This window comes from Saimiri boliviensis, chromosome 13 (assembly GCF_048565385.1).
Source record: "Saimiri boliviensis isolate mSaiBol1 chromosome 13, mSaiBol1.pri, whole genome shotgun sequence".
Classification (NCBI taxonomy): Eukaryota; Metazoa; Chordata; class Mammalia; order Primates; family Cebidae; genus Saimiri; species Saimiri boliviensis.
Window position 1 is genome coordinate 19468116 of NC_133461.1, and position 14039 is coordinate 19482154.

General features: G+C 45.3%; 1 protein-coding gene across 6 annotated transcripts in view; it reads left to right on the plus strand.

Annotated features, from left to right (window-relative positions):
• The window catches only part of CCBE1 (collagen and calcium binding EGF domains 1), a 272365-nt gene that overhangs the window by 232110 nt on the left and 26216 nt on the right, over nt 1-14039 (plus strand). For 3 of the 6 annotated variants that reach the window (XM_003926109.4, XM_074383320.1, XM_074383321.1), the window contains exon 7: nt 6603-6723. The exons of the other annotated variants lie outside the window; for them this stretch is intronic. In XM_003926109.4, the coding sequence (XP_003926158.3) occupies nt 6603-6723 (121 nt within the window). The remainder of the gene's footprint in view (nt 1-6602; nt 6724-14039) is intronic. 6 annotated transcript variants of the gene reach the window in all.

A 14039-nucleotide genomic window follows, 5' to 3' on the forward strand; every position in this document is an offset into this window, starting at 1 on the left:
CTTGCTTAATAATAATTTCCTAAGTGACTTGTCTCGTGAGGTTTCCAGGTTCTTTATTTTGCAATAAAAACATGTTTTTAAATGGTGCATAGACCTCAGCGCCTCCACCTCTACCACTTCTTCTGCGGTGTGGGAGGAAAAGAAATGATTTGGTGAGAAAGGGAGAGAGTGGGGATCGATGAGCTGCCCGTCAATTAACTTTTGGATGGGTCTCTGTCCCACGAGAGCACTTAAAACTCAGTGCCAACTCGCCTGTCCATTGTTTTAAGTTGCTTGTGTTCTGGCAGCAGGGGCTGTGGGATTTCAGAGTGGAATTGCTGCAGAGAGTCCTCTGGGAAGGGAGACTCCAGAAAGAGAGGCCTGCACCGGGCTGACTGGTGTGCTCAGCCTCCCTGGGTGGCTGTGTAGGGAGTCGAGAATCTCTCTCTCTCTTCTCTTAAACCAGCAACTCTCCCCAGGTTTAGCAGTTGTGGGAAGTGTGGACAATCATTCGGGAAGTGCCCGTTGAGCACCTGCTGTGGGCTGGGAAATGGGGAAATACAAACCGCTACGGAGAGGATGCTGCCCGAAATAAACTTAGGTTTTATGGGGAAACCAAGCCAGTGGTGTGAAATCAGCAAACGATGGCCGAATGGAGCCGGGCCAGCAGTCAGGCTTGAGAATTTAGAGGCCCCTAAGGTTTCAAGTGAGCATATTTGCCACCGATGGCTGCACTAGCTCACTCGAGCACCGCCTCTGCCTCAGGCAGGTATGTGGCTTCTCAGTAATGTGTGATTTCCTCTGCTACTCTATAAAATGGGTCTTCCCAGGATTATTGGGAAGACCAATCCATATTAAAGTGACTGCAGGCCAGGCGCAGTGGCTCATGCCTGTGATGCCAGCACTTTGGGAGGCCAAGGCAGGCGGATCACTTGAGGTCAGGAGTTTGAGACCAGCCTGGCCAACATGGTGAAACCTCATCTCTATTTTAAAAATATGAAAATTAGTTGGGAGTCATGGTGGGTGCCTGTAATCCCAGATCTTTGGGAGGCTGAGGCAGGAGAATCGCTTGAACCCAGGAGGCAGAGGTTACAATGAGCTGAGATTGTACCACTGCACTCCAGCCTGGGTGACAGAGCGAGACTCTGTCTCCAAAAAAAATTTTTAAGTGACTTTAGGTCATTGCTGGTTTAGTGGTTAGGAGCACAGATTCTGGAAGCAGATGGGCTTAGTTTACATTCTAGCCCCACCGTTTGCTGGCTCTGTGACTCTGAGTAAGTATTTAACCTCTCGCTACCTCAGTTCTACTTTTAAAAAATGACACAATAAAACCTGCCTAGGGATTTTATGATAACAAATGTTACTATTTATAAAGGACTAAGAACAGTGCCATCCATCTAGAAAAAGCTCTACAAATGTTTAGCAAGTAGAAATGTTATTTATTAGCCCTCTACAAAGTGCTTTACAAGAGACATCTCACCGATGCATCCTAACAGCTCTTAGAGGCAGAAGCTCTCTTATAAAGGTTAGCACAAGATAAATGATATGCATAATTCCATTGACTGGAATCCAGGAGAAACGCAGACTCTGTTTACATTACTACAACCTTCCTCCCAAACTCCTGGCATCCCTCAGCCCATCCTCAGCTGTGTTTAGGCCAGAGATTCTGGGCAGCCACCTCTAAGGGCCAGTGCCTTCACTCTGCTGCCGCACAGGGGCCGAAGGGAGCCAGGATGCAGCCACCCAGCAGGAGGTCAGCTGGGACATTGAGGTCAGCATTTGCCACCTTTCCTTGTTACTTTTACCAGGCACCAAACCAAGCGAAGAGGACTGCAGGCACAGGGAAACATCTCTGGAGCCCGTCCACGTGCAGGTCTCATCCTGAGGTCCTGTTTACACAATTTTAAATATGAAGACTTGATCTTGTATCGAAAACAATTATTTTGTAGTCTTGAAAAGGAAGGATGAAGGGACTTAACAATGTCACACAGCTACTTAGGAACAAAGCCAGGAGCAGCTCCAGACAGCAATTCTTTTTTCTTTTCTTTTTTTTTTTTTTTGACAGAGTCTCACTCTGTCGCCCAGGCTGGAGTGCGGTGGTGCAATCTTGGCTCACGGCAACCTCAGCGTCCTGGGTTCAAGCGACTCTCCAGAGTAGCTGGGACGACAGGTGTGCACCACCACGCCCAGCTAGTTTTTGTGTTTTTAGCAGAGACAGGGTTCCACGATGTTGGCAAGGCTGGTCTCCAACTCCTGACCTCAAGTCATCCGCCCCCCTTGTCCTTCCAAAGTGCTGGGATTGCAGGTGTGAGCCATAGCACCCAGCTTGCCAAGCAGCGTTTCTGCTGGGTCTTTGACAGTGGCCGGACACTGGGTCAGCTAGATCAGGCATGTTAAAGACAACATCATTTTAACCCTCCAGCAGTGCTTTCAGGTGGCCGTTACCATCCCCGTTTTGTAGATGAGGAAATCCAGGTTGTGTCACTTACTCAAGATCCCGCAGGTAGAAAGTGGCAGGGCTGAGATATAAAGGTACCTCTGCCTCATGCCAAGGCCTGGGGGTGAGATCCATATTTCAGTTTCTCAGTTGGAAGCCAATGATAAAATCGGATGAGGCTTAGCTGCCAGTGTTGACCCGCTGCCCGTGGCTGCAGTAGATTTACTGATACATTTCACTCACTCACTGGTTCACTCCTTGTCCTCCCCAGGGCCACAGGCACTTACATGAAGGTTAGGTGATCTATTGCTATGACGTGGGGATGTCAGCGTCATTTTAAATGTGTCTCAGGAACACGGTTATGTCCCAATGGTGACTCTGAACCATGAGCCCTGTCTTGAAATTGTGCAAAGCTACTTTGAGACTGTATGAGATTTTGATTCTTACAGTCATCCCTACTGAATTCTGAGTAACTATCACAGGGGAATTGTATTAGTCAGGGATCTCTAGAGGGACAGAACTAATAGGATAGATGTACGTATGAAAGGGAATTTATTACGGAGAATTGACTCACAGTCACAAGGTAAAGTCCCACAACAGGTCGTCAGCAAGTTGAGAAGCAAGGAAGCCAGTGGTGGATCAGTCTGAATCCCAGAACCTCCAAAGTAGGGAAGCCAGCGGCGCAATCTTCAGTCTGTGGCTAAAGGCCTGAGAGCTCCTGGCAAACCACTGGTTTAAGTCCAAGAGTCCAAAAGCTGAAGAATGTAGAGTCTGATGTTCAAGGGCAGGAAGCATCCAGCATGGGGGAAAGAGGAAGGCTCAGCAGGCCTGCTCTTCCATCTCTCCTGTCTGCTTTCCTGTAGCTGTGCTGGCAGCTGATTAGCTGGTGCCCACCCAGACTGAGGGTAGGTCTGCCTCTCCCAGTCCACCGACTCAATGGTAATCTCCTTTGGCAGCACCCTCACAGACACACCCAGGAACAATACCTTGCATCCTTCAATCAAGTTGACACTCAGTATTAACCATCACAGGAATTGAACCAGCGGCATCCCTAGCAGGGCAGCATTCCTTCTGTCTTTCACAGAGCGCTAGGTCTTCTCAGAGTGTGGAGGACAATCCTATGTCTGGAAGGCAGTGATGGTCAGGAATGTCTTAGCTCCTGGGCCTGCAAGGCTGTCCTTTCCCTGGGACTTTAGAACTAGCTGAAGGGCTCCAAGGCTTTCTAGGAGTGTGTGCTCAGAAGTCTGAAGGATCCTGTGGGAACCCTTTGGAAGACAGTATCAGAGCGTCTTTTAGTTTCCTGTCCCTTGAACATCCTTGCACTCTAAACTGGGTAAATTTCAGTAGGTTTGATTTCACTTGGCACCCCAAATGGGAAAAAGCACCCTCTTGAGGAGGTTCCAGACTAGGGATCATCCCAGATTCAAATAGAACACTTGGGATGCTGAAGTGGGAATAGGACTCTTGACTGCAGGAGAGCCTGCCCCCTGCTCTGCAGGTATGTGAGGGAGACTGAGCTGGGGGAGCAGGATCAACCCCCATCAGCCTCATGGCTCTATTCGTTCTTCATGCTGTGCAGTGAGGATACAGCCAAAAGCCTCTTGGACTTTCTCATGGTTTTACCTTGTAAAAGAATCTCCAGTGCTTTGTTAAGGGGTAAATGGGATACAGGAAGAGGGCAGTCACCTTACAAAGGAGCCAGAAGAATTTATTTTCCACAAAGTGTATCAGGTAAAGGCTACATGCCAAAATGCAAACCACATATTACGATGATAGTCGTGCTTCCTTAACATTGGATTTCTTCTGTTGGTAAGAACATCTGTCCCTGTAACTAAAAAAGATCATCAGTTCTTAGGCTGGATGCAGTGGCTCACACCTGTAATCCCAGCACTTTGGGAGGCTGAGGTGGGCGGATCACCTGAGGCCAGGAGTTCAAGACCAGCCTGGCCAATGTGGCAAAACCCTGTCTCTACCAAAAATATAGAAAAGTAGCCAGGACATGGTGGTGCATGCCTGTAGTTCCAGCTACTCAGGAGGCTGAGGCAGGAGAATCACATGAACTTGGGAGGCGGAGGTTACAGTGAGCAGAGATTGTGCCACTGCACTCCAGCCTGGGTCACAGAACAAGATTTCATCTCAAAAAACAAAAACAAAAACAAAAAGCTCATCTTAAAGCTTTATTGAGAGAGCCCCAAACCCAGCAGCTACACAGCGGGCGAATGGGATCTTCACCAGAGATCTTCATCAGAACCATATTCCATAAGGGACATGCTGAATGCAATCCTCCAAGCTCAGGAGACACCACTGCTGGAGACTGAGGCCCTTCTGAAGGTGGATAGGATCATCTTGGGCAGCAAAACTCTCTCAAGTCTACCTTAGTCATGCACAGCCTGGGATCTCGGCTGTAGTTGAGTAGATGTACTTTGTAGCCTCCCTTATGATCCCTTCGGGCCTGTGCTTGGAGGATGCAAGATCCCATGCTCGTCTTTTACTCCATTGCCCTGCTATGTCACTATCAAGCCAGTTGTCCTAATCCCTGCCAGAGTTCTTCTCCTAGTTAAGACATAGTCAGGCCCTGAAGTCCCTGGGGTTGTTTTTGTAGCATCATTGAATGCGCCTCACTCTGCTGCATTAGAACGTGAGAGGAAGTCTTTAGGCCCGTGGGGAAAGAGGTGATTCCTGAAAAAGAAATGAGAGGTGATAAGTGCTTCTTTCCATGAAGGCGGGAAGTAAAGAGAACCATCTTTGTTCAAATCAGCATTCAACTGTAAGTTTTAATTCAGAGTTAAATAAGCCTTTGGGAAAGGAGCTTTCATAACTGTTAATTTAGTGCCCTGTGCGATGTCAAACCCCATAGGACACAACGTTTTCACAGCTGTGAAATATTCACAAGTTGGCCACCTCTGATCATGCGCAGATAGTAGTTATCTCTCTTGTAAGCTCAGATCCAAAGATGAGTTTTAGAGCCTCGGAACACTCCAGAGGGTCAGGATGGGATCTGCCAGTGTGCCTTCTTAGAGACTGCCTTTTCCTCCAGCCAGCGGGTCCCTGGGCAGGGCCTCATCTAGGAGGATGGGGGAACAAATGCAGTGTGCCTCAGAAAATGGCAGAGATGTCTGCTTTCCACAGAACTCCACGATACAGGGTCCTCTGGGCATGGCTTTCGCCTTCAGGAACGTGCCCTTCTTCACTTGGCTCTGCATCCCTTGAATTAGCTTCTTGGAGGGAAGAGACCAGAACAACCATTTATCAAGCACTTAGTATGTTCCAGGGCCTGTGCTGGGCACCCAACATATATTTTCTCCCTTAATCCTCAAGCTGAACAAGTGGGTGGTGATGTTTCTTTTAGCCAATGTGGAAATGAAGGTTTGCAGCATTCAGCTTTCACTAAAGGCTTCAGAAGTGAATACAGTTTGCCTGATATCGAAAAATGCAATCATTCATTCATTGCTGCCCTCTGGCTTCCCCTAAAATGAATGAGTGATGAAAGAGAGCAAGGGGGAAGCCTTGGTGCATTTTATCCTAATCTCAGAAGCCCCATGCTTCTGTCATATTCTATTCATGAAAAGCAAGTCATCAAGTCCCGCCCACGCTTCTCACGGGATGGGAAATCAGCTTCTACCCTTGAAGGGAAAAGTGTCAAAGAATTTGTGGACACATTTTACAACCACCACAGTCACTACTGGCCGGTTGTCCTGAAGGTCAGCACTTAGTGCTCAGGGGAACTGTCAGCCATGTTCTCGGTCCTGGCTCCCAAGGCTGAGAGTTCTTTTAGGGCAGGGACCGTGTCTTGATCACCACTGTAGCCACAGAACTGAGCACAGGACCTGCACATAGTAGGTGTTCAGTAAATGCTTGAGATATAAAATAGGTAATAAATTGAGAGTATGAAATAAGTAGGCCTTATTAATTATGGTAATAATGAGTTCTAGTGACATCTAGGCCTTCTGGAGCTTATCCAAGCTCACCCACTAACTAGCTGAGTAATCGCATGCAAGTTGTTTACCTTAGAAGTCCTCTAGGTTTAGAAAAGGGCTCTTTATAGTTTCTCTAAGTTCTAACTAACTCTAGTAAAAAGTATATATATATGTCTCATGGAAAGGCTTTGCAGCTTCTACCACCAAGACAAATGTGAGCCTGGCCTCTGCCATTGCTTCCTGACCAAGGCTTCCTCTTCTCCTTCCAGATTGCCCTGCTCCCCAACAATGCTGCTGACTTGGGCAAGTTTATTACTGGTGACAAGGTGCTGGCCTCAAACGCCTACCTTCCAGGACCTCCCGGCCTGCCTGGGGGCCAGGGCCCTCCCGGTGAGTTTGGAAGAGGGCATAGGAGGGTGATCACCATCAGAAAAAGCCTGCCAAAAGCTCACAGTGGGTGGGAGCTGGATAGTATTCTCCAGCTTCCATCGAGGAGAAACAGGCAAGTGTCCGTGGGGCTGCCACACAGCCATGCAATGAGAGGGCCTTGGGAAATAGGCCCTCAAGCCTGAGAAATCCTCACAGCGAATAGCAACTTGGGAGAAAAAACTCATTGTTCTGGGATTGGATAAGATTCCTAAAGATCATTTTAAGTTAAAAAAAAAAATGAAAACTACCTTAAACTTTATTCTGGAAACATTTTAACTTACACAGAAATAGAACAGTATTATGGGCCACCCTTCCCACCGCCCGCCCGGCTCGAGGCACATCACCCAGTTCTAACAACTCAGAGCCAGCCCCTTCCTACCACTCCCCAATCTTCCTTCCACCCTCCCTTATTTGTTAGCATATTTATACCTGTATTTATCTTGATACCTAGCTGTATGTTTTTATAAGTCAACTGTATTGACATACAAATGATATATAATGTAATCATTTCAATTACAGTTTGACTTACCCATATAACTCTCATTCTGGATTTCAAGATATAGATCATTGGTTTTTGGTTTTTTGTTTTTGTTTTTTTGAGACAGAGTCTCACTCTGTCACCCAGGCTGAAGTGCAGTGGCGCGATCTCCACTCACAGCAACCTCTGCCTCCTGGTTTCAGGTGATTCTCCTGCCTCAGTCTTCTGAGTAGCTGGGACTACAGGCATGTGCCACTGCGCCCAGCTAATTTTTTGTATTTTTGGCAGAGGCAGAATTTCACCAGGTTAGCTAGGATGGTCTTGATCTCTTGACCTCGCGATCCTCCCACCTCGGCCTCCCAAAGTGCTAGAATTACTTTGCAGCGCTGTGAGCCACTGCACCCAGCCTGTATAGAACATTTCCATCACCCCAGAAATTTCCCTTGCGTCCATGTGCACGTGTTTACTTCTACAACCCCCAGTCTAGGCAGACACTGGCCTGCTTCCTTTCACTGTAATTCCACCTGTTCTAGAACTCCATATCACTAGAATCTTTATATATATTCTTCTTATGAATATATATTTTTGGCTTCTTTCATTCAGCATACTGTTTCTAAAGATTCACCCTTATTAATTGGACCAAAATCCCGAACATCCTATCATTTCATCAGGAAATACACAATGAGAACTTAAAAAAAATAGTTCCAAGTTATTTTATATTTTGAGTCCCTCCATAGATAGAGCAGTAGATTTTTTTTTCTCCACACTGGTAAGGGAAATGACATTAGTGTTAGCAAATGATTCTAAATCTGTGAGTGCCTACTCCCCGGCTATCATTGCTTAGCAGTGTGCTAGCTGTTATGAATGACCTCTTGACATCCTAATTGGGAAGACCATACACATAGAGCAAATGCAAGTAGAATAGAACAGTATCCACATGCCCTCCGGGTGAGTGCACAGATGCTTCCAGCTGTGGGAGCTTCAAGGGAGAGGGCACTGTAGCCTGCAGTGGGCAGTGGCATTTAGATTTGATCTGGACGTGGAAGGCTGGTAGAATTTGCCCAAGCAGGAAGGACACAGGTGGATTTTCATTTGGAAAGTCAGCCGGAACAAAAGCTCAGAGTTCTTCACAGGGGATTTATGTTTTTCCTCTCCACTATGTCTTAAACTCCTCAAACAGAAGCCTGGGTCTCAGTCCATCCAGAGAATAAGACGGTTCAGGATTTGTTTTATCCTCGTTCATTCCCTTGGCCTGAGGTACTCTGGGTTATGGTAGAGTTTTTTGCAGCAAACGCTTCACACAGGCACCCTCCGGCTGCTTCTAAACAGACTGGAGTCTCTCCTTACAAACCCCTTCCCAGCAAAGTGCTCTACACCCTCCTCTAAGAGAATGCTCTTGCTTTGCCTCCCTAGAGGAAGTCAACTCCAGGCCAGTCTATAGATCACTGGAACAAAAGCCACTGTAGGAGCAGGGAGCCATTGGCTGTCTTGTTTAATAAATGCCTTGCAAGCTTTCTTCTCCAATGCTGCCATTTGGCTTATAACAGGGTTTGAGCTGTCCAGGGTCCTTGATGGAGCAGAGTGATTGAGGATGAATAAGCTTTGGCAAGAGACCTGTCCTTTGAATGGGAACATTCCAATCCTATTTCCTTCTCTCTTAACTTTGAGTGTTTGTGGTACCCACCATTGAGACTTACTAGGGAAGCTAGAAAGCTAATAGGCTTTCTCTCACCATTAAATAAAAATCCAGTTCCGAGGCCTGTGGTAAATCAGACTGGAGCACCGATGCAGGAAACTAGGCTGGGTTGGCATCTGTCTGACTTTGGTGGTAAGGGGGTGACAGCTGCTTTCTGCCCTCTGCTGCCATACTTCAGGTGCTGCCATTTGTACATCAAAGTCCCACATTTCAAAGGCACTCAACATACTGTGATTTCTGTAGTGTACTGATTGTGTAACTGTAGGTGAGATATTATCTCTGGCCTCTTTTTGTGCTACTGGAAATAAAATATTTAGTTAAAGGAGGGATCTGACACCCATCCCAAACTTTGTAGATACACCTGGAGCCAGTATTAAGAGTAGGGGTGCGTTTGGGTGGAACATTAACCACTGTTAACTTTGGCTTAATTATCCTGTGAACTAAAAAAGACTCATCTAAAGATGAAGAGTCTAAAGTCTCTGTTTCTTTGTTTTATTTTTCTGGAGTCTGAAAGTCATTCCATCCTGTCACTGCTCTGTCAGTACTAGGGGTTAGGTGTGATCAAAAAGTAATTACTGTGTGCATTTAAAAGAACAATTATGAGAAAAGTATGGCATAGCAATCTTCTCAGTCTCTTCAATGCAATCATTTTAATGAGAAACATTTACTAAGCAGCTTACTCTGTATCCAGGACTGTCTGAGGATATACTAATAAATACGATACAATCCATACTCACAGAGCTGATGATCTAAAGTGTATTAAAACCCAATGTCCTTCTGCATACAGAAGAATGAGGATGGACCCTTATCTTACAACGTATACAAAAGTTAACTCAAAATGGATTAAAGGGTGAAATGTAAGACCTTAAAACTATGAAAATCCTAGAAAACAGGAAAGCTTTATGAAATTGGATTTGGTGGTGATTTCTTGGATATGGCTGCAAAAGCATAGGCAGCAAAAGCAGAAGTAGATAAATGGACTACATCAAACTTAAATTTCTATGTCTCAAAGCAAACAATCAACAGACCAAAAACAACCTACAGAATGGAAGAAAATAATTGTAAGTTATGTATCTGATAAGGGGTTAATATCTAGGATAGATAAGAACTTCTATAATTCAACAAAAAAAGCACCTGATTAAAAAGATGGGAAAAGGGCTTGAATAGACATTTCTCCAAAAAAAAAAACAAATGGCCAACAACCATATTAAAAGGCACTCAACATCACTGGTCATTAGAGCATTGCAAACCAAAACTACAGTGAGATACCATCCCACGCCCAGTAGGATGGCCACTACTTAAAAAAATATGTAAGCTAGGGAAACATAGGGAGACCCTGTCTGCACTTAAAAAAAAAAAAAAACTAGCCAGGCTGTAGACCCAGCTACTCAGCAGGCTGAGGTGGGAGGATCGCTGGAGCCCAGGAGGTCAAGCCCACAGTGAACCATGAACACAGTACTGCATTCCTGCTTGAGTGACAGGGCAAGACCCCATCTCAAAAAGAAAAATGAGAGAAAATAAGTATTGACAGGGATGTGAAAAAAGTGGAATCTTGTGCGCTGTTGGTGTGAATATAAAATGATTCAGTCACTATGGAAAAGAATATGGAGATTCATCAAAAAATTAAACATATCAGGAAGCTTAAGCAGGAGGATCACGTGGGCTCCAGAGTTCTGAGCCTAGGCAACAGAGAGGCCCTATCTAAAAAAAAACAACAACAACATATATATACACACACACACATGTATGTATGTATATATGTATATTTGATCCAGGAATCCCACTCCTGGATATATACCCCAAAGAACTAAAAGCAGGATCTCGAAGAGATATTTGCACACCCATCTTCACAGCAGCACTTTTCACAATAGCCAAGAGGTTGAAGTCACCTAAGTGTCTATCAATGGATAAGAATGGAAAAACAAAACATGACATATACATACAATGGAATATTATTCAGCCTCTAAAAAGATGGAAATTTTGACACAGGCCACAACATAGATGAATCTTAAGGATTTTAGGCTAAGTGAAATAAGCTAGTCAAAAATGATAGACACTTTATAATTACACTTATATAAGGTATCTCAAATAATCAAACTCATAGAAACAAAGTAGAATAGTGGTTATCAAAGGCTAAGTGGAGTGGAAAATGGGGAGTTATTCAATGGCCTAGAGTTTCAGTTTTACAGGATGAGAATGTTACGGAGATCTGTTACACAACAATGAGAATATACTTAACAAGACTAAATACTACATTTAAAAATAGTTAAGATGGGCTGGGCATGGCCACTCATGCCTGTAATCCCAGCACTTTGGGAGGCTGAGGCAGCCAGATAACTTGAGGTCAGCCTGGCCAACACAATGAAACCCCGTCTCTACTAAAAATATAAAAAATTAGCCAGGGTTGGTGGTGGGTGCCTATAATCCCAGCTACTTGGGAGGCTGAGGCAGGAGAATTGCTTGAACCTGGGAGACAGAGGTTGTAGTGAGCTGAGTTGCACTCCATCTCAAAAAAAAAAAAAAAAAGATGGAAAATTGTGTGTTGTGTATTTTTTATAAGTTTGCAAAAATGCTCTCCAGGCTCCCACTCCTTCTTCCTTCATCCCCCTAGCTGATGTTCAAGGCCTAAAGCAGAGGTGAACATGCTGATGTCTGCTTCCAGGTGCTGTCCCACACTTTACACAGCCACAGCCCTTCAGCCAGCAAGGTGTCCCCTGGAGTCCCCGCTGTGGGCAGACAGGCTGTGTTCCATACACAAGTGGGGAAACACCGCAAACCCAACCCAATACAAAGCAGCTGTTTACAGCTCTCTGTGCTGTGGGTCAAGATAGATGATGCCTAAAGGTCTCTTCCCCATCAGCTTCCGTGATAAGGTGGTATGACCAGGTCCTGGTACACAGGCAAACAACTATCAGGCACAAAAACAGATGACTTCTTGTTTAACTCAGTTAATTTTGTGTCAATACTATGTCATTACAGGCCTCTGAATAGAATTTTAAAACAGAACCCCTCAACATCTACAGAGATGGGCAGGTCACATAGGTACATAGATGGAGCTGGGCAGGAGCAGCTGGAAGCAGGGGCACTGAATCAAACTAGAGAGCACTCACCCCGTGTACAGCGGCAGCCCCTACTGATGGCTCCAGCTGGTTGTGCTGATGATGGAATTGGGGTTTTCGTGCTTCCTGTTTCAAACCAGAGCCAGAAACCCAGATTTTTATATGAAATCTCCCGATTTTTATTCATTTTTATTTATTTATTTTTGAGATGGAGTCTTACTCTGTTGCCCAGGTTGGAGTACAGTGGCACAGTCTGGGCTCACTGCAACCTTCGCCTCCCGGATTCAGGAGATTCTCCTGCCTTGGCCTCCCGAGCAGCTGGGACTACAGGCGCACACCACCATGCCCAGCTAATTTTTGTATTTTTAGTAGAGACAGGTTTCACCATGTTGGCCAGGCTGGTCACAAACTCCTGACCTGAAGTGATCTGCCCACCTCGGCCTCTCAAAAGTGCTGGGATTACAGGCATGAGCCACTGCACCTGGCCCCAATTTGTAAATGTTACGAATGCTCAGAAGAAAATGGTATACATAAACAGAAAACACATGTGCAGTGTGTGACTGTACATAAACATACATGATAGATATGCTTCCAGCATGTGCAATGAAGTAAGCAGTTAATTCTTACTTCCCGAGGCCTGTATCCACACAGCGCTGAGGCTACCGAGTTTAAGAACAAGTCATCTGTTTTTGTGCCTGTCTGAGGATAGTTGTTTGTATGATGGGGGAGATGTTAAGACGTTTTTGGAGATAGGTGATCTGTGGGGATGGAGACGAGGCAGGAAAGGAGAGAAGAGTAGTCTGAGCTGGGTCGTGTGCTGTGGCATGGCTTATTCAGGGAGGATGGGGGCTATGGGGTGATGAGGAAGGAGGCAATAGTGGGGGAAAAAACGCTTGGCCAGAAAGACAAGAATGAACAAGGACACTATGCTGAGGAGTTTGAGCTTTATTCTTTATGAAGAGGGTAGCTACTATAGGGTTTTCTTTTTCTCCCTGAACTCCAATCACACTTATGTTAGACAGTTCAATATTATCTCACCTCTTTTGGATGCTTCATTTTATTTTCCTCTTTGTGATTCACTTTGAGTAACTATTGACTTACGTTTTCACTGATGCATTGCTTAGCTGTGAGCAGTCTGCTGGTGAGTCTATATTGTTTTCCTCTATGATACTCTATTTGTTATTTCTGTTTGACTTTTTTCCTTTAATTTCCATCTCACCCAGTGCCTTGAACGCTCATCTGTTGAGACAAGCTGTTTATCTTTTCCAACAGCACCTTTCACATACTGTTATTTTAAAGCCCCATAGCTCATCATTCCAACATCTGGTTCTCCTCTGAGAATTGTTCTGTTGATTGTTCTATCACTTGACAATGTGGTTTTTGGTTTTCCCTTTTTTTTTTTTAAGATGGAGTTTCACTCTGTCACTCAGGCTGCAGGAGTGCGATCTCGGCTCACTACAACTTCTGCCTCCTGAGTAGCTGGGATTACAGGCACCCACTACTGCACCTGGCTAATTTTTGTACTTTTAGTAGAGATGGGGTTTCACCATGTTGGCCAGGCTGCTCTCAAACTCCTGACCTCAGGTGATGCACCCACCTCAGCCTCCCAAAGTGCTAGGATTACAGGCATGAGCCACCATGCCCAGCCCTTTTTGCTATGTGCCTGAAAATTTTGATTGAATGCCAGACATCATTTGCAGAGAAACAGTAGAGACAGGAACGTAGTTATCACTCCTGGAGAGAGGTACCCTCTTCTTTGGTCAGGCCACTGCCATGGGAAGCTGAGTCAGTCCAATGAATAACTGAACTGGGTTTTGGCTTTATCATCACTATATTTACATTGTGTTCCACAGTCTTCAAATAATTCCTCCAGTGGTAGGATGCTATTGCCTTATGCTTAGTGGAGGCCTAGGTTGCCAGTGGATTTTTCTCTCTGTTTATACTCTTTAGGTTTCAGCAGCCCCTACACACATGCCTGTGCCACAGACGGGTTCTCTCCACACACTTACCCTTCCCCCAGTGGTAGACTGCTATGACTTACCCC